The 24,783-nt window shown below is 41.2% G+C and overlaps 1 protein-coding gene across 1 annotated transcript in view; it reads left to right on the top strand.

Moving 5' to 3' along the window:
• ush2a (Usher syndrome 2A (autosomal recessive, mild)) overlaps window positions 1-24,783 on the top strand; it is a 230,542-nt gene that overhangs the window by 122,916 nt on the left and 82,843 nt on the right. Inside the window, exons 48-57 of the mRNA XM_074625260.1 lie at window positions 2,928-3,075; window positions 5,099-5,241; window positions 14,908-15,623; window positions 16,024-16,193; window positions 16,276-16,442; window positions 17,092-17,180; window positions 20,544-20,878; window positions 22,867-23,022; window positions 24,184-24,347; window positions 24,549-24,758. Coding sequence (XP_074481361.1) covers window positions 2,928-3,075; window positions 5,099-5,241; window positions 14,908-15,623; window positions 16,024-16,193; window positions 16,276-16,442; window positions 17,092-17,180; window positions 20,544-20,878; window positions 22,867-23,022; window positions 24,184-24,347; window positions 24,549-24,758 — 2,298 coding nt within the window. The remainder of the gene's footprint in view (window positions 1-2,927; window positions 3,076-5,098; window positions 5,242-14,907; window positions 15,624-16,023; window positions 16,194-16,275; window positions 16,443-17,091; window positions 17,181-20,543; window positions 20,879-22,866; window positions 23,023-24,183; window positions 24,348-24,548; window positions 24,759-24,783) is intronic.

Below are 24,783 nucleotides of genomic sequence, written 5' to 3' on the forward strand. Positions count from 1 at the left end.
ACACACACACACACACCTATAGACACACATGTTACCGCTTTAGCCAATGTTAACAAAAGCGTTGAATACATACACACACCACACCCCACCCATGTCTCAGTCAGAGAACAACAAAAGACAGACTTCGGAAAGTTCTACTGTTCAAGTTCAAAACAAAGGCATAAGAAAGTATAAATTTTAAATACCAGACGTTTCCTCTCTTTCTCTCTCTCTTTCTACCTCTGTGCCTCTGGCATCTCTTTAGACTTCTTTAAGGCAAACTGTCTTGATGCGTCCTTGTTCTATGAAAGAACAGAGAGAAGATAGTGGAGCAAGAGACAGAAGAGCAGAGGAGGAGGAGAGCAGAGAGAGAGAAGTGAACATAAAAGTGCATAGTTTAAAACGATTAGTGACACCTCTGATATTGTACCTGCTAACACAGCATGAGAGAGACACAGGCTCACCAACGGTGTGTGTCTCTGTGATGTATGTGTTTTGTGTGTGTGTGTGTGTGTGTGTGTGTGTGTGTGTGTGTGTGTGTGTGTGTGTGTGTGTGTGTGTGTGTGTGTGTGTGTGTGTGTGTGTGTGTGTGTGTGTGTGTGTGTGTGTGTGTGTGTGTGTGTGTGTGTGTGTGTGTGTGTGTGTGTGTGTGTGTGTGTGTGTGTGTGCGTGCGTGTGTCAGAGAGGCAGATATCAACGTGTTTCAAGAATTACACACACGCACACTCAATGAATGACAATTTTGCTGATCTACTTTAGGGTCTTCTTTATTAAAAAGTAGAAACTACTGTAGGGATTGCATCGGAAAGATTTTATTAATTAAAATTCAATTATGGATTTATCTTATTGATCCGTTCTCATGTCAGTACAATACAAATATGAACTTAAACTTAAAAGAAACACAAACTGATCTTGATATCCCTAAATACTGAATGTAGTGGACATTAAAGCTGTGTCCTCGTTCTTTTGTTTCTTTTTTATCCATTGCGGTTAATTCGTCTTTATGCCTTCACGGCGGTGACAGCCAGCCGTGGCCGGAGGTGTTATGTTTTGGACTCACATGGACTCAAGGATGAACTGATTAGATTTTGGTGGTCAAAGGTCAAGGTCACTTTGACCTCATGTCCGTCCCATTCTCGTGATATCTCAGGAATCCCCTGAGCGAATTTCTTCAAATTGGGCACAAACGTCCACTCGGACTCAAGGATGAAGTGATTTGATTTTGGAGGTCAATGGTCACTGTGACCTCACAAAACACGTTTTTGGCCATAACTCAAGAATTCATATGCTAATTATGACAATTTCACACACAGGTCTAAAAGGATAAAATGATGAAGTGATGACATTTTGGACATACAGCAGGCATACAACCGCGAGGCGGTAATTCTAGTTTCTTTTTCATCCATTCTGGTTAATTTGTTTTTTGTTTTTGTTCTTTTGTGTCTGCATTTTTGGTTGCCCAAGCTATCTATCAGCCCCGACAACAAACACACAGACACAAATGCACAAAAATAGAGAGGAAGAGACAAATTTGACATAAGTATATAGACAAAACTGCAAACAGTCACAGGTGGGCCTTTGACAAAAATGCACATTGACAGACAGAAGCACACACACTTTAGTGGACAATAGAGTGCCTGTGTCATGCAATTTAAATGTGTGTTTCTGTGTTTATACACTAAGATAATTAATGTGAATTAATGTGTAGATTAATGTTGGTGAACCACCACTAATATTAACCTTAACCAGTATTCAAAGAGCGTTTTGAGGCTTTTTTCCACATACTGTGTGTGCGTGTACGTGTGTTGGTGTGTGTGTGTGTGTGTGTGTGTGTGTGTGTGTGCGTGTTTGTAACAGCCATCTTTAGGATAAGATGTCTTCAGCAATCAGTGTTGTTGTAGTGGAAAGAGAGCGGTGTGTTTGATTGAAGGGTCACTTTATACATCGGAGGGCCTACTCTTATTTCGCATAGTCAACACTACAGTCACTCTCATTTCCTCCTTCTATTTGTTGTCCTTATCTCTTTCTTATTCTGTCTTTCCTCGCATCTTCTCTGTTTCTGTTAAGAGCACGGCTATCATACTGAATCAAGATGTTTTTACTGATTTTCCAACACTAGCACTACGCTATCATGCTCAGCTGGAAAAGAGGGGCACTGTTGAGAGAGTGGGGTCATAACGCTGTGTGTATGTGTGTGTGTGTGGGAAAGCAAGAGAGAGAGCGAAACGTTGTAGTGGTTGTATATCCGTAAATCTGGCGGCTCTTTGTGGCACTCTCAGCCTCCTTCAAGGAATATTTTTTTCTTTTGCTGTTATGTTTTTTTCCTCTCCCCTTTCTCTCTCTTCACTCCTGTCTCCTCTTTCCTCAATCATCTCTTCTTTGTATACTCCACTCAAGGCAGAGTCATTTCTAGATGAAGCACAGGTGTCATTCATTAAGGATGCAGTTGATCAATGAGATTAATGTCAATTTACATTAATATAACTTGTATAGGGCACGGTGGTGCAGTGGTTAGCACTGTCGCCTCACAGCAAGAGGGTTGCAGGTTCAAACTCCCACAGTCCAAAGACATGCAGATTAGGTTAATTGTTGACTCTAAATTGCCCATAGGTGTGGATGTGAGCGTGCATGGTTGTTTGTCTCTATGTGTCAGCCCTGTGATAGTCTAGCGACCTGTCCAGGGTGTACCCCACCTTCGCCCAATGTCAGCTGGGATCGGCTCCAGTCCCCCTGCGACCCTGAATAGTATAAGCGATTACAGATGATGGATGGATGGATTGATGGATAACGTTTAAATCTGTTATTCTTTCTTTTTTTCTTGCTGTCGTGTTCGCTCTACTTCTCAACTGTCCTCATTTTACCCCTCCATCTCTTTTCCACCCCCTTCATCGCCTGTTCATTCTTCCTATCTTCCTCTCACCCTCTTGTCTCTCTCTCTCTCTCCACAGCCCCAGATGGGTTGTCACCTCCTAGATTGGCCCATGCAACTAGTGCCAGTCTAAATGTGTCCTGGTCCGCCCCTGCCCACTCCAACGCACCAGGCCCAATCCGTTACAGCCTGCAAATGAGGACATCCCCTCAGAGGCCTGTGATAAGGTGAGAGAGATTTTAGATTTAAAAAAAGGAGATAAACACAGTAGATTAACAAGTAGACAAGTCTGCACACAGTTATCCACAGTACATGCAAGTGGTCTGTGATAATAAACAGCAATAAAAGAATGACAGACGCATACAACACTCTCTGATACGTATCACAGTATATACGCACCTTCAAAATGTGTACACACACATATGCATACACATGTACTTATAAAGGGGTACATTATACAGCACAGCTGAATATGTCACATCCATATGACAGACCATCAGAAAAACAGAGAGGAAATGAGCTGGAGAGACGGGGGGTAGAGTCAGAAAGACAAAAAAAATCAAAGAGCAGGACAGAGCGAGAGAGAGGGAGGTAGAGAAAATGTGATAGAATAAAAAGAGAGAGAGGGTGTGCATCTGATATGTATTCATTACATGCTTCCTGACAACAAATTGCAATTTAATCCAAGAAGAGGAGGCTCTCATTCTGTGGTAATAAATAAATGACTAGCTACATGTATTATATATCAGACAGCCATGCCCTCCTCCTCCTCTGCTATGGAAATCTCATTGTTCCCTGATTTATTCATTCATTCATCCCTTCTATCCATCTGATGCTAAATGGTCAACGGTCCCTCATTTATGACAATATTCTTTTACTTTGTCCTAGATTCCTTTGTATGATTATATGTTACGGTATCAGGTATGACATGGGAATATGATAAAAAGCTGTACAAATATTGTACATATTATCAAGATAGTGACTGTTTAGTGATCATATGAAACTTGTCTCTTGACACTTTCATAACATCACACTTAAAGTAAAATGAATTCAGAAAGAATACATTAGAGCACATAAAGCAGATACAACCTGCTTATATGAGATGTATTATGTTTGAGACACATTAGACTTTTTCATTTCCTGAAAAAAAACGTCATATAGACTAACCATACAAAAAATGTTCAGTACAAAACGTTTCTTTACAGGTAACCTTTTGCTACTGAACATTAAATAACTACTTAGTGGTTGTTCAGATCGGTGTCATCTTCATTTCCTACTCTTTCACCTCTAACCAAGATTACTATACAATTTACCCTGGAATGGTCACTGCACGTACACTATAAGGCGCTATGTAAGGGATAATGTACAGTGAGCCAGTCATTGTTGTGAAATAAACCCTGACAGCTTTGTGTTGGGTTCCACCGCCCTGAAAGGGTTTATTTAGATGACCCGCTAGCTGTACATTATCCTGCTTATTACACAGCTACTTAATTAAGAAATCAATAATTTGACACAAAAACGGTCCGCCAGAGTCCGACATCAGAACTGCGCCCATAGCAACGGTCTGTTATACATAGCAACGGTCTGTTATAAAGAAATAACAGACCGTTGAAGGCTGTGACTGACCAATCAGAATCGAGTAGTCAACAAAGCCGTGTAATAAATATGCTGTAATGGTTTTGTCTATTTTATCAGCAAAAAGTAAAGATCAGATCTATATTTAAATTTTGTGTAACAAGATGTAACATGCAGTTAAAATGTCTAGCTAGCAAATATCATTGTAACCGTGGTAATCACTCTAAACATTACATTAGCTGACCAACACAATCTCTGTGATCGGGCATCAAAACAAGATATGGCAGATAAAGATGAAAGAAAACATTTGGGCTAAGGTAGAATTTATGAAGTTGCAAAATTGAATAATGTAGAATAGAATAATTGTGGTCAGGACAAAGGGCATCCATAGCAACAGTGTAACATCTTGCTAGGGAAAAGTACTGTGTTGACAGTAAGAAACAAACTATAGATAGATGGATGGGTGGATGGACAGATACATTAATCAGGAACACTGAATATGGAGTACTCTAGCTCTAGTACACACAAATATCCACTAGCAGGTACTAGATCACCGTTTGTAAAGTGAATTATTCTCTGTCCCTCTTTGACTACCTGTTTGATTATAGCACAGCACATTTTGATCCAATTCAAATGTTTGTCAGTAAATGTATATATGTGTCCATTAACTCCTAGGCTTATGGAAAACGCAACAGACACCTTTTCCTACCATGTAGAGGGCCTGTCACCGTACACCCAGTACCTGTTTAGAGTGGTGGTCTCTCACACACACGGGCAGACAGTCGGCCCCTGGGCAACCCTGTACACCGCAGAGGACAGTAAGTACACAGATTCATACACATAAAATGTAACACAGATGCATGCTTTTACACATCTGTTCCAAAGCACACAGACAATGCAAAAACAGCAAAAGAGAAAAGCCATTGATAAATAACCATAAAAAGACATAAATGATTCTGTTGGTGGTTTTCAACAAAGTTGTTGGTGGGTCAAATAAACACTCGGCACTGCTGTTTTATAGGCTACCTGTTGGCTGTGGTTGTTGGCGTTGTTTTTTCCTACTGAATTGTGCAGCCTGTGTGCTTGTGTCAGCAGTCCAGCCAAGTTGTGCAAGTGACTGGCTGGCAGGTGGCTGGCAGCAGCTGGTTGTTAGCTGGCCTCTGTCGTCAGTTGGCCGTCAGTGCTGCTGAGTCAAAGTTAAAGTCAAGGAGTGTGACAGATCACCTGATTTTAGGTGATGATCTAAACAATAGCCTCACACATTAAGCATATGGCCCGTGGTGTGAAAAACAAAGCCTTTGCCCAGTTTTCTTTTATTCTCTGAAAGTCTCCAAGGTTTTATATTATAAAAGTGTATTAATTTCTTGGTGTGAGTGAAGGCGGTCAATATGATCAAGACAATAAGGAAAAGAGACAGATATAGAACATATTAAAAATGAAACATGGGGACGAGCGAGATCGGGTGAAACACACTGACAGAGTGAGATTTGCATACTGTAAGGTGTGTGTCTGTGTGTGAGTGACCTAGCCAGTGTCATTGTGGGCTAATTGCTGTAATAGAATCATATTAGCCACTGGAACAGCCTCCTCAGTGCAAAGTTATAAATTAATTAGTACCACGCTATTATCACATACATTATCATTAAGCAGCTGAGATTTGCATACATAGGATACATGCGCATGTACACACACAGAAATGTGTATGTACACATGTATGTGCGGTGTACGTATACATATACTGATGCTCGCACACACCCATACAGTCACACACAATTGCAGACATTTAGGATGCATTAAATTATGGCCCTATGCTTTTCTCATTGCTATTCAGAGTTGAATTCCCTCTAGCAAACCGCTGCAACCCTGTCTCCTACAAAATTACGTTCCCATACAACTAAACTGCTTTCTCAATTACGTCTCGAGGGAAACGTATTATCTCTGGGATTACGGTCACAGTTTTAAATAGCTTTAAACATGTGGTTAACATTGTAAATTGAAACAAAACAAAACAAAAAATGCAACAACACTACTTAATTAGGTTTAGGCAACAAAACTACTGGGTTAGGTTTAGTAAAACATCATGGTTTGGCTTAAAATTACTAAGTTTTACACAGGACACGAACAGCGATCTCCTGGGGGAAAGTCCAGTGTTCGTTTCCACCCGCCTGTAGTGAACTTTCTTGCATGTTATACGACATAACTTTCAATAACACATAACATTATTCCAGGTCGTGTCTAGATGGTAACACGCAAATTGTGAAACTCTTGCAAAATGGTGAAGGTTAGGCATTGACCTTGAATGGTTAAGGTTAGGATAGGTCGTTGAGATGGTTAAGGTTAGGCGTTGACCTTGAATGGTTAAGGTTAGGATAGGTTGTTGGGCAGCGAGTCTCGCAAGAGTTTTTGCAATTTGCGGGTTACCTTCTAGACGCAGCCAATATTCCATGTTACTTTCATTAACGGTCACTCGATATACTACGTCACCTGCTCTGCGTGTCGCTGGTTGCTACTACATTACTTGCTGCGGCTCAAACCTCCATCCCTCTCTTTCCTCTCTCTCTGCCCCTCTCAGGCCCCTTCATACACACACACACACACACACACACACACACACTGAGAACATGTGTCATACACACACGCCTCCTTGTCCTCTGTATCAATCACACACCTCCTCATGCTCACAAGCACATGATAATGAAGTTTCATGCAGACAAACTCATCCCCAAAAGCACATACACACACAGACTGACGCTCTGACAGTTTGAGTGTAGGTGTAAAGAAATGAAGTGTGTACAAACCCCTTCTTTATTTTTTTAAGGTACTCACTTCCATCTCTGTTTAACTGGACCTGGACTGGTGAGGTTAAAAAGTTATATATTGTGTGAGTACATGTGGAAAGGATGAGTCTCTTTTCCTCTCTGCCCTACATGATGTCAGTCTTTTATACACACTTATCCTTTTTCACAGCTCCTTGTTTCATAATGATCTCAATTAATTACTCACAATTAAATGTCACACCTTACAATTGAATCTTACATTCAGTCATGGACGTAGAGCACATACTATTGTGTCCAGACATTATAAAGTATGCATAGAAAAAAGCTTTTAACATAATAATAGAATGCATGATAGGTATGGAAGCTTTTAATAAGAAGGGATTTAAACCCATGATGGGAGAAAGCCAAGTGCGACCAGATTGGGTTTTTGTAACATTGATGTGTAATTTGTCACCATAAACCCATCCTCTTGGCAGTGACAGGGGGACGGCTGCATTCCCCTCCTAATCTCCTCTCCCATATGCCTCAAAAAATGACAACCTTAATAAGCACTTTACATTTCATTCTGTATGATTTCATGTATCGTAAGACCAATAGTTATTAGATCATACATACAGTATTCACTCTTACAATAGAGTGAATACTGTATATGTACTGTAAACTCGTACAAGCATTCATACAAATGCTCAAGTGGCATATACAGTAGATCTTAATCCTTTTGGAAGAGTTCCCCCAAACCTCATCTGTGTTTGCAGGTGTGAGCTGTAACCTTGCAAGGTTTCCACTTTGTTACTGAACTGTAAATACTATACTGTATGTTGACATGGACCTTCATTAACAATATGGATTAATGTATGTTTTCACCTCATTACTTTTATCCCTTTGTTGTGCTTTTTTTTAATCTCTCTTTTGTTCTTTTTCATATATATTTTTCGTTTTCCTCTGTCTGTCTACATTTGTCATACCTCTTCCTTTTTCACTCTTTGTGCTCAAACATGAAAAGACCGAAAGAAAGACGGAGTGGGTTTCACCTCTTCCATTTGACGGACTAGCCCTTAAGTATTTACGAGAGAGAGAGGAGGTGAGAGGATATAAGAAAAAGGAGAGCAAAAGTGAGGAAAGAAAAATGGAGAGAGCAAAAAGGTAAAATGAGGAATTGAGGGAAAAAAAGAGGAAGAGAAGAAAAGAGAAGGCTAATGACAGAACAGAGAAAAAGAGAGACCCACGCTTCCTCCTTTTCCTTTTTATCATTCCATTAAACTTTTATATCCATCTTTTTAATGTAATTTGGTCCCTATGAATTCCTGCCGCTGCAGAACAGACAGACGGCTCCTGTGAACATAAACTCTAGCCGTGTTGGACAGCTCCCTTTCCTCTGTCTACTCCCATGTTCACACTAGCTAAGTGATCTAAGAGAGAAAGAGTGTGTGTGTGTGTGTGTCTGTGTGTGTGTGTGTGTGTGTGTGTGTGTGTGTGTGCATGTGTGTGTGTGGTGTGTGAGGAGACGTGTGTATGCGTGTTATAGAGTGTTATAGGGAGTATGAATAAAGCACCGTTTTGACAAAATGATCTTAGCCAAGCAGTCTTAGAAAGTGTGTGTGTGTGTGTGTTTGTGTGTGTGTGTGAGACAGAGAACATTAAAGAAGCACTAAATTGAACTTAAAGCAGAAAGTGAGAGAGAAAAAGTATGAAGGAGGAAAAATGCGACAGAAATGAGGTTAGAGGTAATGACAGAACACAAAGAATTCATGTTATTTAATGAATGAGTGACTGCATTAATAAATTAATAATAACCCTACCTTATTCCCCAGTATTCTGTTCAGTTAGCTGTCCCAAGGAAATGTTGAAGTAATGTGAGCATAATCCCGTTGTTATTTTGCATATCAAGAGATAACCAGAATATTTTAAGTACACTATTATATAGTCATTACCTGAGCACGTATTTATACTGTCAGAACCAACGGGAAAATATTAGGGCTTTCAAAGTTAACACGAAAATAACCATAATCATATTTGTTCCATTTCTACCCACTGCAGCTTTAACACGATAATAAACACAAATTAGTTTTAACGGCACTAATTTCTTTAACCCAATTGATCTTTTGGAGGTTGTAGTGGGCACAGTTTTAAAGCTAGTGTGAAGATACTGGCATCATATGAAACAAGAAACCCTAAAGAATCCATTGGTACCAACCATTTCATACTAGCGTGTCGCGAAGGAGGCTAAATAACGCTCCAAACTTACCCTACCATTTTGGTGTAGAAAAACTGGCATGGCAATTTTCAAAGGGGTCCCTTGACCTCTGAGATATGTGAATGAAAATGGGTTCTGTGGGTACCCACAAGTCTCCCCTTTACAGACATGCCCACTTTATGATAATCCCATGCAGTTTGGGACAAGTCATAGTCAAGTCAGCACACTGACACACTGACAGCTGTTGGTGCCTGTTTGGCTTGGGTTTGCCACGATTGGAGCATATTTCTTATGCTAAATGCAGTACCTGTGAGAGTTTCTGGACAATATTTGTCATCGTTTTGTGTTGTTAATTGATTTCTAATAGTAAATATATACATACATTTGCATAAAGCAAGCATATTCATCCACTCCCATGTTGATAAGATTATAAATACCTGAGAATCTCCCTTTAAGTTACATTTTGAACTGATAAATGTGTGATCAATTTGCGATAATGATGATTAACTATGAACAATCATGCAATTGATCGCGATTAAATATTTTAATCAATTGACAGCCCTAGAAAATATACATTTATGTAAATAAAAAAATGTGATTCTTCTGCAGTCACTTGGCTTTTGTAATATTTTTAGCACTTCTTTAGTAGGGATCCCTACTAAATCCAATCACTTCCTACAGATGTTAATATTTTGACACAACAACATTTTTCCGCATTATATTTTGAAGGCCATATATTACTTTTTTATACATCAGAAGGTTACCTGGAATTAAGTAAATCACTCCAGTTAGTCTGAAAAGGATATTGAAAATGTTGAATGATTGACATTTCAGGTATCGTGATGGTTGTGGTTACTTAAAGGCTAATGTACATCTCATATACTCGTGATGTTATGGATACAAATCAAGCTCATGACCTTGGCCATGCATCATCCTCTTTTCATGCCTCTTCAGTGTCTCCTAAAGCAGCAATGACATTAAATAATCCATAGGAAAAAGTAAAGATATGAAATGCAATGTAGATTCTCGCCGTATTGCTTGTCACGTTTTGACACCATGTCGTAAGCATCTTGATTACAGTAAAGCTCAGCGTTTGTCCTCATTATGACTCCTAGGAGCCTCGACTCACCTTCAAAAGCCCAGTCACCCACAAACACACACACATGCACACACAGCACCCTGTGCGAAGCTAAAAATAATACCCTTCCTCTTCTCTTCACATGGATACACACAGATGTACACACTTAACATCTACACGGGCCCTTACCTACACATACATGCATACAAGTACACACTAGCACACACACACACACACACACACACACACTCCTTCCTCCCTCCCCCCCTCCCAGCCCTTGTCAGTTGATTGTGTTATTACTATGCTAACCAAATCCTTATAAATGTGATTTAAGGCTTGGCGGCCCCACGCTCCTGTTTTAGCCTTCTGCTACTGTGTTTTACTGGAGAGAGGAGGAGTAACGGTGGGAGGTGTGGAGGGAGGGATGAAGAGAGAGGGGAAAGAAAGAGGAAAAGGCATGGGGAATGAGGAGGTCGGAGAGGTAGGGGGGAGACAAAAGGTGAGTGGGAGATGAGGGAAAAGAAGAGCAGTTGGGAAAGGAAGGATGAGAAAAACGGAAGAGTTGAGCAGGAAGGAGAGGAGAGATAAGGAGTCAGGAAACCAGAGAGAGAGAGAGAGAGAGAGAGAGGTTGCTACGCATTCCCTCAACACTCGTTCCGTCCTATCCAGAGAGCAGTAAAGCGTCAGTAAAATAAAAAAAGGGAAAAAGCATCACCTGCATCTTAAATGAAAATTTCAATTGAAAAACTTAACAGCCCTTCAAATTGCAGAATTTTACACGCGCCAGTAAAGCCTAAATAACACTCAACACTTAGAGGGAGAGGGGGTGAGGGGAGGGGAGGAGAGAGGGAATGAGGGAGGAATGGGGGGTGACAACGAGGGTTATTTTGGGTGGTTGACGGGGGCTGGATCAAGGTGACTGGATTGTGTTTTTGCACTTGAGGACTTTCTAGCTGCGATCTTCTTTTTGGTGCATCTCTTACCTGTGTGTTTTTTCATGTGTGTTGGAACACTTTGATCAGACAGACAGAAGGAAATACAGCAAGGCAGATAAGAATATAGTCAAATAGACGGAAGGATGCAGAATGTCTAATTAGACAAACAGGTAGAGAGACACCTCAACCCTCCGCAAAGACGGACGAGAAGGCAGTGAGGCGCGCAGACAGGCCGGCACATAGGCAGACAGGGAGACGGGCTCCTTGGTTATTCGTGGGGTTCAGTGGACCTTTGGTGGTAATTGAATCAGTGTGAGTGCTGAGTAGAGCTAGCATAAAAACCTGTTAACCCAAAAGGTCAACTCTCTGCATTGTTTATTTAGCAGGGAGACCAGAGAGAGAGACAGCGAAAGAGGGAGAGAGACCGCGAGACAAAGCACGAGTAACAGAGAGAGACAGAAGAAAATGAGAGAGAGGTGGTGGGGGAGAGGGGAAGGAAGGGGTCAGAGAAGGGAAAAGAGAAGAAGGAAGAGACAGACAGACAGGAGGACAGATGTAGATGGAAAGAAAGATGGGTTGTTGGTGGGACAATGTGTGAGCTGTTAAATCACCCAAGCTTTACATCACCATTTTTATCCTGTTGTTTATTTGTGTGGGAGATTAAAAGAAAGTGTATGTGTGTGTATGTGTGTGTATGTGTGTGTGTGTGTGTGTGTCTGACTTGCTGGCCGGATGCCATTGTAATGTATCTTTGAATCTTTACTTGTGATGTGCCTCTCTCTGTGTCTAACTGTACATTATATTGTGTGTGTGTGCGCACACATGGTCAAACTCCGCCAGTTTTTTTTTTTTAATGTTGCCTAATTTATCATCACGATACAATATTATATTGATTATTTGGACAACGATAGGATATTTGTTGATATCACAAAGTCTACCATTTTAATTTGATTCAATTCAGGGGCGTGCGATCAATATAAGACAATATCTTATGCCTATTCAACACAATCATTTACATTTATAACTTGGCAAAAAGAAACCAAAATATGATTTGACAATTGTATTACTGTGCTCTGTTGGAAGGAGGTGTGCTTGGACGGAAATTGTGACATGAACATGCCTTTGGAATTTTCAAAATAAAGGCAAATCGTACAGATGATATGCATCGATGTTTTCACTTTGCATCGATGATATTGGATAATTTATCATTGAATCGATATATCAATCCAGATAGATGGATCGTTACACCCCTAGTAAATACATAGTTGCTTTTATAAATCAATGGGATTCATCAGTAAATTCACCAAGAACAAGATTTTTGAAAGACTTTAACTTTTTAAAAGGGCTTGCCTGCTTTCCTTTGTTGTTGTTTTTTGTAATAAAAATAAATAAATAGGTATTAGTAGTAAAATAAATATACCAGCAAACTCAGGCTATTTAAAACATGGGAGACATACTGAAAAACGATCATCATAGTATCCAAATTAAGTATAAGGCAAAACATTTGAATTGTAATTAGCATTATACTAATTAATACTACATTTTAAACTTTTAGGAGAACTGGAGCATCCTGGGCCAAACACTGAATGTTAGTTGGCATCTCAGTCTGCGTGAAGGTCTATCAGTTAGATAGTCTACAACATACGCACATTCCTACACAACCGCTGTCTTATGTGCACGCATGCTGACATACACATATACATGCTTGCACACTTTATCTCTCACACAGTCATGCACGCATACTCTCAACCGCTCATCTTCTTTCACCCTCTCTCTCTGTCTCTTACACACACACACACACACACACACACACACCGCCATCTGGGAAAGCCGTTAGCGGTTAGCGGTAGCACTTAGCGACGCAGCACGCTCCCTCAGTCCGCTCAGTCACCTTGATCTGCTTGCCCTTCACACAGCAACCATTACTGCTATACTGCATCACTGTGGGTGTGGGCATGTGGGTGTGTGTCAGGAAGAGTGTGTGTGTCTACGTATATGGACATGCATCTGTGTGTGTGTCCATTATAGAGCAGTACAGTGGGATGTAAATGCTGGGGGAGGAGGGGGGAAGGGGCATTACCTTCAAATGAGCTACCGTGGAGTGAAATATCCCTCAGACTAGTCTTGTGTAGGTTCTTATCTGTGCATGGGCATGTGCAAATCATGTGTGTGCCTGTGGCCTTCTCATGTGCATCTACTTCTAATACTAGTGAGGATCATTTCACCTTCTGGACATAAGACTTTAAGGCACTCCCAGGCATTGAGAATGGCAGTGAACATGAATACACAGTAGACCCAAATTAGACATCTACTCGCTCTCTGAGACCACAGCTGTGGATCTGCAGAAAGATGTGTTGTGATACATTTGCAACTAATTTCATCTCCTGACCTGAAATGCTGAAGTTCTCCTCAATTTTTTCATATAAACTTATCTCATCAAACTTAAAATATGTCACTTATATATATTATGCCTCACTTGTATCCCTCTTTGAAATGACCAATTATGGGTCATATGCAGAGGTGTGGACTCGAGTGACAAATTAAACTTCAAAAAAGCCTTGCAACTCAACTTGGACTTTAACACCAGTGACTCGTGACTTCACTTGGACTTGAGCCTTTCAACTTGAAAATACTTGATGCCTTCCCCCGAGCCCAAAGATGAAAATGCATGTTATTTAAAAGGTGTGCCACGAATCCATTAATTTCCCTTCATTTCCTGATCAACTAATGTTGACGCTATTCATTCCCAGCAGGTCGACACTTCCCCAGATCTTTTTTTATGATGACGTTCATTCGTACTTGTTTTTAACAAAAAAGTACAAATTTTAAAACACATTCATAATTTTTGTAAAAATAATATATTATTACTCTGTTGTGAAAATGTCATTACGGGGTGAAGAGCGCATTATGACTTGTTTAGGACTTGTCAGTCTTGACTTGGGACTTTTCAGTCCTGACTTGGGACTTGACTTGGGACTTGCCTGGTTTGACTTGGGACTTGACTTGGGACTTGTCAGTCTTGACTTGGAACTTGATTGCAAAGACCTGAGACATACTTGTGACTTGTAAACAATGACTTGGCCCCACCTCTGTGTGTGTTTGCATACATGTGTATGTCATATATTTGCTGGACTACAGTATCTCCAGCAGTCCAGCCTAGCCTACACATCACCTCCTGAAACCTCTGCTGAAGGATGCACAGACTCTCATTCAAACAGTCATAAGTACAGCATAAATCCATAAATACAATCTGGGTTTGCTCAGGGGGAGAAATTGAGAGAGAAAGAGAGTTTCCGTGTTAATCCCTTGGATAGGGATGGAAAAATCACTCTTTGTCCTTCTGATGTCATTCTTGATGTTACTTGTCAAATAATTCTTTCTAACAAATCCCCCTCCTCTCTTTTCTCTCACTCTCTTATAAGCACACACACAAAGAGTATATTTATCTCTTGCCTTTTTTCTCCTTGTCTCTTTATCCATTTCTTTCTCTTTACCCCCAGGTCCAGGACCAGTGGAGGCTCCAGCTGTATCCGGGCTCCATCCTCGAAGTGTAACAATTACCTGGGTTCCTCCCTCCCAACCAAATGGCATCATCACCAATTATACCCTCTATCTTTACCCCAGCTCCGTCTCTTCTTTAGATTTCAAGCCCAGCTCAGTCTCCAGCACCAGCGCGACCCTCGGCTCCAGCTCAGGTCTTAACCCAAACCTATTGCCCAGCACCGAGGGCGCATATCTTAACTCAGGTCATAACCTCAGGCCAACATCCAATCTTACCACCCCAGGCTCAAGCCTCATCTCCATGTCTACTGTCAACACAGGCAGTAATGACAGCTCAAGCACAATCCAATACACTAGACCCAACCTCCTCCCTAACCCTTTCTCCAGCTTGAGGCCTGGTAGCACAGAAGACAACCAGATCCAGTCCACTGGTGTGAGCAATACAAGCCAAGGCCCTGCTTCCATCTCATTGCACTCTACTGAACCAGCCAGAGTAAACCCAAGCCCCAGTCTTTTACTGCCAAACCCAGAATACAATGCAAACAGCTCTAATACCGAACATATTCTAAAACAAGACTCCATCCACAGCACCGTTTCTGGTTTTTATAATGCAGCTTCAGATTCAAGTTCATCCCCTTTATCAGTCACTGTTCCAGGGAACACCACAAGCTACACTTTCCTCAATCTACCGCCATACCAGACCTACAACCTCCAGGTACAATATATCATAATGATACTATGGTAGAACACAATACTGTACCCCGTATAGTGTGATAGATTAAACATTGTATTATGCAATTTAAAAAAAACATGTAGCCTACATACAGTTATAGTGTCATAATTAAACAAATGATAGTCTCTATTACTCTCTGATTATGTTATGATGAGTATATTCGATAACTACATTTTATTGGCAATTGAATAATCATATGTTTTTCCAGTCACAGATGAGACTGAGTTTGAAAATGTCACTGCACCTCTATTTTTCTTGTTGTTTCCACTGTAATAGTTGTAGTAGCATGGAAGTTGAAGGTGTCATTTACTGACTGAATCAAACTTCTAGCCTTACAATGATAACACTAGAAAGACATATCACATTGTTCTCCAACATCCAGGTGGAGGCGTGCACCAGTGTGGGTTGTTCAGCGTCTGGGATGTCTCAGGACTTTCGTACCCTCCCAGCGCCCCCTGAAGGGGTCCCTGCACCTCACCTTTACTCTGACACCCCCACCTCTGTTCTCTTGTCCTGGGGTGCACCGGAGTGGAGCAATGGACCACTGGAGCGGTGAGAGATGATTAAATACATACACCTCAATCCCTCTGTGAAGCTCCTATTTGTGTATAAATTCCATTGTATCTTGTGCCAGGTGGCTGATTGAGCGCAGAGTTGCTGGGACCAAACAAGTCTCCACAGTGGGCCATCTCCCACCAGAGCCTCCCCCTCTTTCCTTCCTTGACTCTTCATCGGCCCTCAGTCCCTGGACTACCTACCAGTATCGACTTGTGCTCCATAATCAGGCTGGCAACACCACAGGTAAGGCCATAATAATGGTCTTAAAGGGCCCGTGTGTAACATGTCAGGGGATCTTTTGGCACAAATGGAATATAATATTCATAACTATATTTTCATTAGTGTATAATCACCTGAAACCTCCTCTTCACGGAGTCCGCCATGTTGCTCCGCCATGTTTCTACAGTAGCCCAAGAGAGCCTTTCACGTTTTACATTACCTGAAGGCCACTGTAGTTCTCCAACACGCTTGTGAAACTGCGGTAACGTGAGCCGCAGGGTACAAAACCGTGGTACTACCAGCTGACTTCCGTTGCTCCTAAAGAAGTGTTACTATGGTAACGATGGCCTCTGAGTGAGGCAAACGGCGTTACCACGGTTTTGCACTCGCCGGCTCACGTTACCGCAGTCTTGAAAGGGAGGAGTGAATGGAGGGGTACTCAGTTGGTTGCAATCTGCAACCAAACCACTAGATGCCACCAAATCCTACACACTGCACCTTTAACTGAAATTAAATTCAATCTGACCAAGATGTGTATATGTTTCATTTTACACTGTCAAGTGCCAGTTTTACGGAATTCACAGCTTTGTGTCAAAGAGAAATGCTTTCAGCCTTTGTTGTTTCTCAATAGGATCTTTGACCACTACTACTACATATTATTATATACTTGCAGGACCCTGGGTCAATATCACAACCAGACCTTCTCGGCCAGCTGGTCTCAGTCCACCGAGGGTGAAGGTCTTGGGGCCAGAGTCACTTCAGGTATGGGCGCCTTTTTTTATTAACGCTGACTTCTCTCAGGTTCATTAAAAACCTCTTGGATCTACCGTGAGAGCTCTGAGATATGGCTAAAGCACACAAATATATAACCCAAGTCAGCCATACTGCTACTGATAGTGAATTACAATATCTCCTATTACATTCAGCTGATTCAGAATCTCAGCGTGAATATTTAGAATTTAAAGGGTCTTTAAGTTTCTTTAGATATACACAATATACACACTATAATGCAACTTCAGTCACTCAGAGTAGAAAAGACAAAGCAATGTCACACTCATTCTTCTGTCTTTCGTTCTTGGGATTTAATGAGAAAGAAAAGCATTCAACTCAAGGTCCCCTTCAGGAAATGGGAGGGGCTGTGACCCTGTCTGAGGCTGCTTCCTTCCTGTCGGCCATTTTGAAGGAGGGGCCAGAGTTAAGTTCCACCACTGGCTAATCCCACATCAAGGCCCATCAATGAAAGCCACTGAAACAATATTGTATGCATGCACACACACAGATACGCTCGCACGCACACACACATATGCGCTGCACAGCCCTGCACTAATGCTAACTGCAGAAAAATGCTAATGCCTGTCATCATTTCTAAACCGCCCCTGTCATCTCTGCAGCAGCACAGCTTTAGGGGTCATAGGTCCGAGGAGGAAAGTGTTCCTTCCTGGTTGTTGCTAATTGGACAGACAGGCAGGCTGCTTCCTGGTTACCAATTGACCTTGATAACACAGACAGGATTTTGAGTATCTCCCTTCATTCTCTAAATGGTTTATTTTTCATATCACTTCATGCTCATCGAGGTATTCACTTCCTCTTGACCGTTTTCTTTTCAATTTGCTTGTTTTGCATGCGTTCTTTTTATGTACTGATACTCCCGGTGAGGATATCAATACAAAGTATACTGAATGACTGCTTTTCTGAAATTAAGATGGCATCTCTGTTATCCACAGACAATGTCCTTTTGGCTTCATCAGATAGTGAGTGGAACAGTCTGTGATTAGTCTGTGTGATGCAGTGAGGGATGAAGATCGACACATTGATTGTTGTAATGCAGGTTTTGTATTGGACTAAGATGGCAAAACAAGAATGAAATCTTTTTTTTTTGCAAACACACATCTGTAATGCTACAGATTTGGTGTAAAAGCAATGTCTGAGAAGGTAACTACTCTAAATGTATGTATCTGCTTCTTCGTAGTGTCTGATTCACAGTTAGAATTGATTTGTTTCTCCATCTCACACTCATTATCTCTGCCATGATAGTTATGCCTTTTCCGGTATCTAGTTAGATATTCTGAAGGCATATTTATAAACTTCAAATTAAAGGTATAATATGCAGGAATTTTCCAAAAATGAATGTATAGACTGATACAAAAATGATCCCTCTCAACCATCACTTATGACCAACTAGAAGTGTGTGGTGCTGTCTGTATCTTCAGAGACCCTGCCCTCAGCCTGTATTTTCTCTTCACTTCTTATTTTTGCTGTGTTCGGGACGTTTCTGGGCTTCAGCAATAATGTTTTCAAGTCGAGTTCAACTTTATTGTCATTTTTTATTTCGCTGATTCACTGTTTTGTTCTCAACGCCGCTCCCTCTCTTTATTCACTCTATAGCTTGCTCGACCATCACTGCTCTCTTTCGCTCTCTCTCTCTGTGTATAGAGATCTGGGACGCATCATACATCATTTTTACTTTTTTCACCACAAATCAGAAAAAACAAACTCAACGATTTGGGACTTGATTCCAAATCCTGAGAGTTTGTTTGCAGGATGTCAATATAAATTGATCTTGATATGTAAGCGATAACACTGATGCATGTATGAATAGATTGTAGAATGTATTGTCAGCTGCAGAGGTTGGCACTGTCAGTGCCTTTGAGTTTTTTTCTGAATATAATAGCATAGATGCACAAAGACACACATATACCACATGCACCATGTCCTTACACACACACGCGCACACACACACAAACACGCACACACATTCTCTCTCACTACCAACTTTATCATCTGTTCCTCTCTCACTCACTCATATACACATAAACACATACATACAAACACACACACACACACACGCACACGCACACACGCACACACACACACTGTGCTGGCCTTAGCCCCAGTGCTCTGTGTCAGCCCAGGGTCTCTGCTGTCTTCACCATCTCCAGATTACATCAGGCTATTCAATCTGTAAATGACTTCCACCACAAAGCACACCCAACACGCACTTTGGGAAATGAGCTACCTAACTCAACATGACCCTGCCCATATGTGGTTGTGTGTGTGGCTCAGAGTGTGCGTGTGTGTGTCCTCCTGTATCACCTCACAGTGTCAGTTGTTAAATGAATATCAAGGTTGCATGAGAAATAATTATACTTGACGTTCATTCATAATACTCTCATCAAAATTGACCACTTAATCACCTAAACTGATAAGTCTCAACAAGCGCTGAACTGATCAGTTATTGTACATGACAGTTTGTATCCATAAGTGTGTTAGAACACGGGTGTGTGTGTGCGCATACGTAATTGTTGAATTTAGGTGTAACTGTGTGTTTGTATGTGGATGTATAAACAAAATATTTATTGTATAGATATCTGTATTTCAAACGTGTAGAGATGTGTGTGTGTGTGTGTGTGTGTGTGTGTGTGTGTGTGTGTGTGTGTATATTACCATTTGTGTGTGTGCCAGTTACCTTCATCTTCACTCTGAAATGCTGACAGACTGAACTGTTTCCAAATCAGATGCAGCGCTCAACGACAGCAAGCTTTTGTTTTTGCATGCAGCAATTCCATTACCAGCCGTTTTCATTATTTTAGCATGGTGTTTGTGCTTGTGCGCGCGTTTGTGTGTGTGTGTGTACCCTGTTTTAAATTTGATGAAAGGAATCTTCTGCTCAAGTCAAAGTCAGGTTATCTTTCCCCACAAGATACTTTAACAAACACACACACACACAGTGACCATCCTGACACTTTACATTCACATGCCCAGGTGACAATGTATGCACACACGGACGCTACCTACGTGATATTGCTGGTAGCACTCAACTGACCACACGTGCATTCACACTGTGATGCAAATATGTTTGCATGAGCACACTGCAAGCTCCGCACATGCACATGCGCACGCACTATGCCATGACTTCCTATAGTTCATTCATCTAAAAGCTTTCTGCCGTCCTCAGCATGCCGAGAACATTTAGCCAACCAATGAGAGGACTTTTCTGGGATAATTATAGGACAGTTAGAAAGGATTAAGTCAACTAGTCCTGTAGTTTTCTCTGTACTATTAATACATATTTAATATATTTAAAATGAACAACCCAGAACTTAAATCTAAAACATTTTGTTTCAGGTCACATGGTCTCATCCTCTTATTCCCAATGGAGAAATCCACGGCTATGAGATCCGCCTCCCAGAACCCCGCATCTTCCATGACCGTGGCAACGCCTCTGAGCTCAACGTCACAATAACGGACCTCATTCCATACACAAACTACAGTGTTACTGTGTTGGCGTGCTCCAACGGTGGCGGACATGTTGGAGGATGTACAGAAAGCCTGTCCACGCCTGCTACCACATTCTCCACAATCCCGGAAGGCCTTGAGCCAATGTCTGTAGTGGCAGTCAGTGAGTCCTTCCTGGCTGTTTCCTGGCAATCACCAAGCAGGCCCAATGGACCTAACATAAGGTAAGATAGATATTACACAGAATCCATACCAAAGATGATGTCACAGTAACATTGTGTGAGTCTTAAGCCTCGGTTACACCTTCCGCAAGGACATGAGCTGACGTGAAATAGTGACGAGGAAAAGTTTGAATCTTTTATACTCCTTTATTCTCCTCGCTGCAAACCGACATTCTCAAAGCTCTTCAAAGTTCTCAATTTTCTCTGGCCGTATGCGTCCGCACAGTTAGAACATTTTGGATGTGCAAGGACAGGCAAAAACATGCCGCACGGAACCCCCGCGAAGGGCCGTGTCTGATGGTGTGACGTCACTTTGGTCGTGTAGAAACCCTCGCAGATGCGGCAAGCATAAATCACCCTTCAGACCACTGGGTTTAGATGGCAGTGCATATGGCTGCTTGATATACAAAGGCGCACCATCAGAGACAAGTTCCCTTGTTTTTCTCTCTCATCAATATTGTTATCAACTTGCTTGTGACCAATAGTACCGCTAGTAATAAAGAATCTCAGTCATTTTAAATGACAAGAGCTTGAGAACATACATTTGGTTTGTAATGAAGACACAGTAATTGGAGTAACATGTTGTGCTTTACTGTAATCACATTACTTTCCCAGGAATGCAGTAATGTAAAACACTACTATTGCTCTTTAATAACTGCATTACATTTACTGGCCCAGTGAAACTTGTGTTAATGTGTTGCGCATAACATTTTAATAGAATTATTTTTAGTCACATTAAATTTAAAATGTGTGTCAATATCAATCGAGGGAAATTATTTTGCCTTGGCTCATTGACCCGTCTGCTGTCTGAACTTGTGTAAACAAGGAAAGAACATAAAGTACAAAGTGGCAGAGAGAGGAGGGGTGATAAGTTGTGTGTCTGTTGAGTGTAGATACTTTAATTATTCAGAATTCACAACTTGTAATTAACACAAATATCACCATGACGTGTGCATAGTATCCAGGTCAGATTAACTCGTCCACATCAGCATTCTCAACATGACTCAGTCAACATTCCCACTATAGATCAGCCATGCATAACTGCTTTCTAAATGCACAAACAAATTGCATCTATTGCTTTCTGATGTTCGTAGGAATTTAACCAAGTGAAAGAAAAGTAAGAATTAGAAGGTTTATAATAGTTCAGTACATGCAAATACGCATCCAAATAACTAATTAAGAAGAGCTAATATGAGTGGACCCCAATCTGTGTAACCATCATAACTTTACATAATTTGAAACGGCCCTCTGTTTTTATTCGTTATCTAAAGCCCAGAGTTTGAAACCAAGCAGCCAAAACTGAAATCTACAGCATGTTGTAACTGAAAGACACATTCTGGAGATGTTCAATTGTTGCTGAAAAACTCGAACAAACAAGCAGATAGGAACACGTTAACAAGCTGCTAACATGAGTGCCCTGGTAATGAGCTAAGTGTTGTGCATTTTTTAATCAGTGTTTTCTCAGTCCTAATGCACATTCTGGTCCGTTTTGTTCTGTCCTGTTCTACTCTGTCGGTGATTAGGCCTAAAATAAAGGTCCATTTTACTGGCAGGCGATTAAAATGCATGAGCCCGTCTCTCTGTTCTGCTCTGCTCAGCTCTGTGTGTTTGTCTAAGTGGGTTTGTTAAAAGGCGGCATTAAGCCCTTCTCTTCTGATTACAGCAGAAATTAGCATCACTGTGGGGAGAGGAAAACACAAACCCTGCAGAAAAAAACAACAGAGGGAGGGGCGTTGGGAGGGAGGGGTGAGATACAGAGAACGCAAAAGAATAGAGATGATGAAAAACAGCAGAAGAGGAGGAAATGAGCGATAAGGAGAAGAGTCAGTTGAGCATTCATGTGTGTGTTTTTGTGTCCGTATGTATGCATGTGTGGGTACAGTGTGTGTCTGAGTTTTCATATTGGTGCGTTTGTGAACATGTGTCGGGTGTTAATGCATTCCTAAACATCCAACTGTGTGTGTTTTCTTTTATTCAAATTTCCCCTTCAGATACAAGTTGCTCAGACGTAAAACCCACCAGCCCCTGGCCATCGCCACGGTCCCCACGGTAACAGCCATGTCCCCTCCCCCCTCAGAAGATCTCCATCGCTGGCTCCATGTTTACTCCGGCACCAAATTGTTCTACCAAGATAAAGGCCTAAGCAGGTGAGATTACTGAAATGAGCTCTAGAGCAAACGCCGGCGCCGCAGCAAACCGTGTGTGCAGAGCCGATCGGCGAGCTGCCGCTGATGCCGATCTTTTAATACCGCTCAAAGATACATTAAGCAAATATCCCAAAGAATTAAATTGTTTTTCACACAGCGTCCCCTAATCTCAGTTTGGCACTTGGTGGAAGCTAATTTTTTTTTTCCCTCTATGCTTGCTAAACGGCTCTGGGTGTACTCTTTTCGGGTTTGTGTCTCTGCTGTGCTTTATTCAAGTAGTAAACTGACAAACTTTTGAACATGTCAGCACTTTTTCACTTTGTAGGAATTTTTTATTTATGTTCTAGAAAATACTTTATGAGAATGTAATTAGTGTTTGTTTAATATAAGTCACCATATTAGCAGGACTAACAGTAACTTTAGAGTGAACAAAGAGATAAAGGTAGACATGACTGAAATTATGATCCCCCATATTCCACCTATAGAGCATCACAATCATATCTGTTATTTCTAGGGATGCACGATATGGAATTTTTTTCGGCCGATACCAATAACCGATGGTTACCTGCTTCTCGTGGCCGATACCGATACAATAACCGATCATTTCACATTTTTGTATTTTTAAAAGTTCATAACCTGTAGTTTATGCACATGTGAGGATAAGAAAGGCTAAGATGTAGTGAGCAAAGACAGGTGATTTAATATTCTATAGCTCTGACTTAACCAAATCTAACTGACATCACTATTGTTTCTTCTTAAGTCAATGAAAGCAATTTGGCTTCGTACTATCAGCCGATAATTTATCGGCTATAATTTCATTATTGGAGTAATACATAATAATATAAATTCCCATTATCGACCAATAATTTATCAGGCTTGTTATATGTATATCGTGCATCCTTAGTCATTTCTCTTAATTCCTTCAATGGAGGATTGATTCACAACTCGCTACTCGTACCAGGAGCTTGTCTATTTTAGCATTTGTTATTTTTTTTCTTGCCCAACCTATTTTTGAATGATTGCCGAAAGAAATTACTTGTTTCGGCCTTTTAGTCAGAGCCTTGAAGATATTTCCCAGCAACATTAGTAGCTTTTAACTCAATGAAATTAAAAACATATTGTGGCCTCCTTATCAAAAACACCAATATTGTCTCTCAACAGATTCACCCGTTACCAGTACCAGTTAGTGGTACATAATGATGTGGGCTACTCCTCGGGAGAGATTGTTACCGCGGTGACCATGGCGGGGGTTCCCCACCACCCTCCGTCTCTGTCTGCCAGCGCTGTCAATCACACTGCTGTACAGGTCAACTGGACGCAACCCTGTAAGATTACCTTCTCTCTTAAACACACACACACACTCAAACACACACAGTCTGCCCAGCAAAGGTCTGTCATGGCCGTATAGTTTATGAAAATTGTTCTGTGACTTGACAGCTACCAAAAACTGTCAATATAGACTCAAAATTATGTGTTTTTTTTACTGCTCCCTCACTCGTCTCCCTCTCCCTTTGTGTCTTTCTCAGCTTTGCGAGACCTACAGGGAGAGGTGGAGTCTTACTTTCTGACAGTAGCATCTGCAGAGTCAAGTCAAATCTTGACTTTCCCCCCTGAGATCACCTCCACAGTGATAAGTGACCTTTGGCCCAGCACCACATATCTGTTGTCAGTACAGGTGTCCAACGGAGCACATAATACAACTAAGGCAACGGTTAACGTCACCACAGAGGATGGAGGTATGTGTATATTTGTGTGATAATT

This window comes from Sebastes fasciatus, chromosome 2 (genome assembly GCF_043250625.1).
Source record: "Sebastes fasciatus isolate fSebFas1 chromosome 2, fSebFas1.pri, whole genome shotgun sequence".
Classification (NCBI taxonomy): Eukaryota; Metazoa; Chordata; class Actinopteri; order Perciformes; family Sebastidae; genus Sebastes; species Sebastes fasciatus.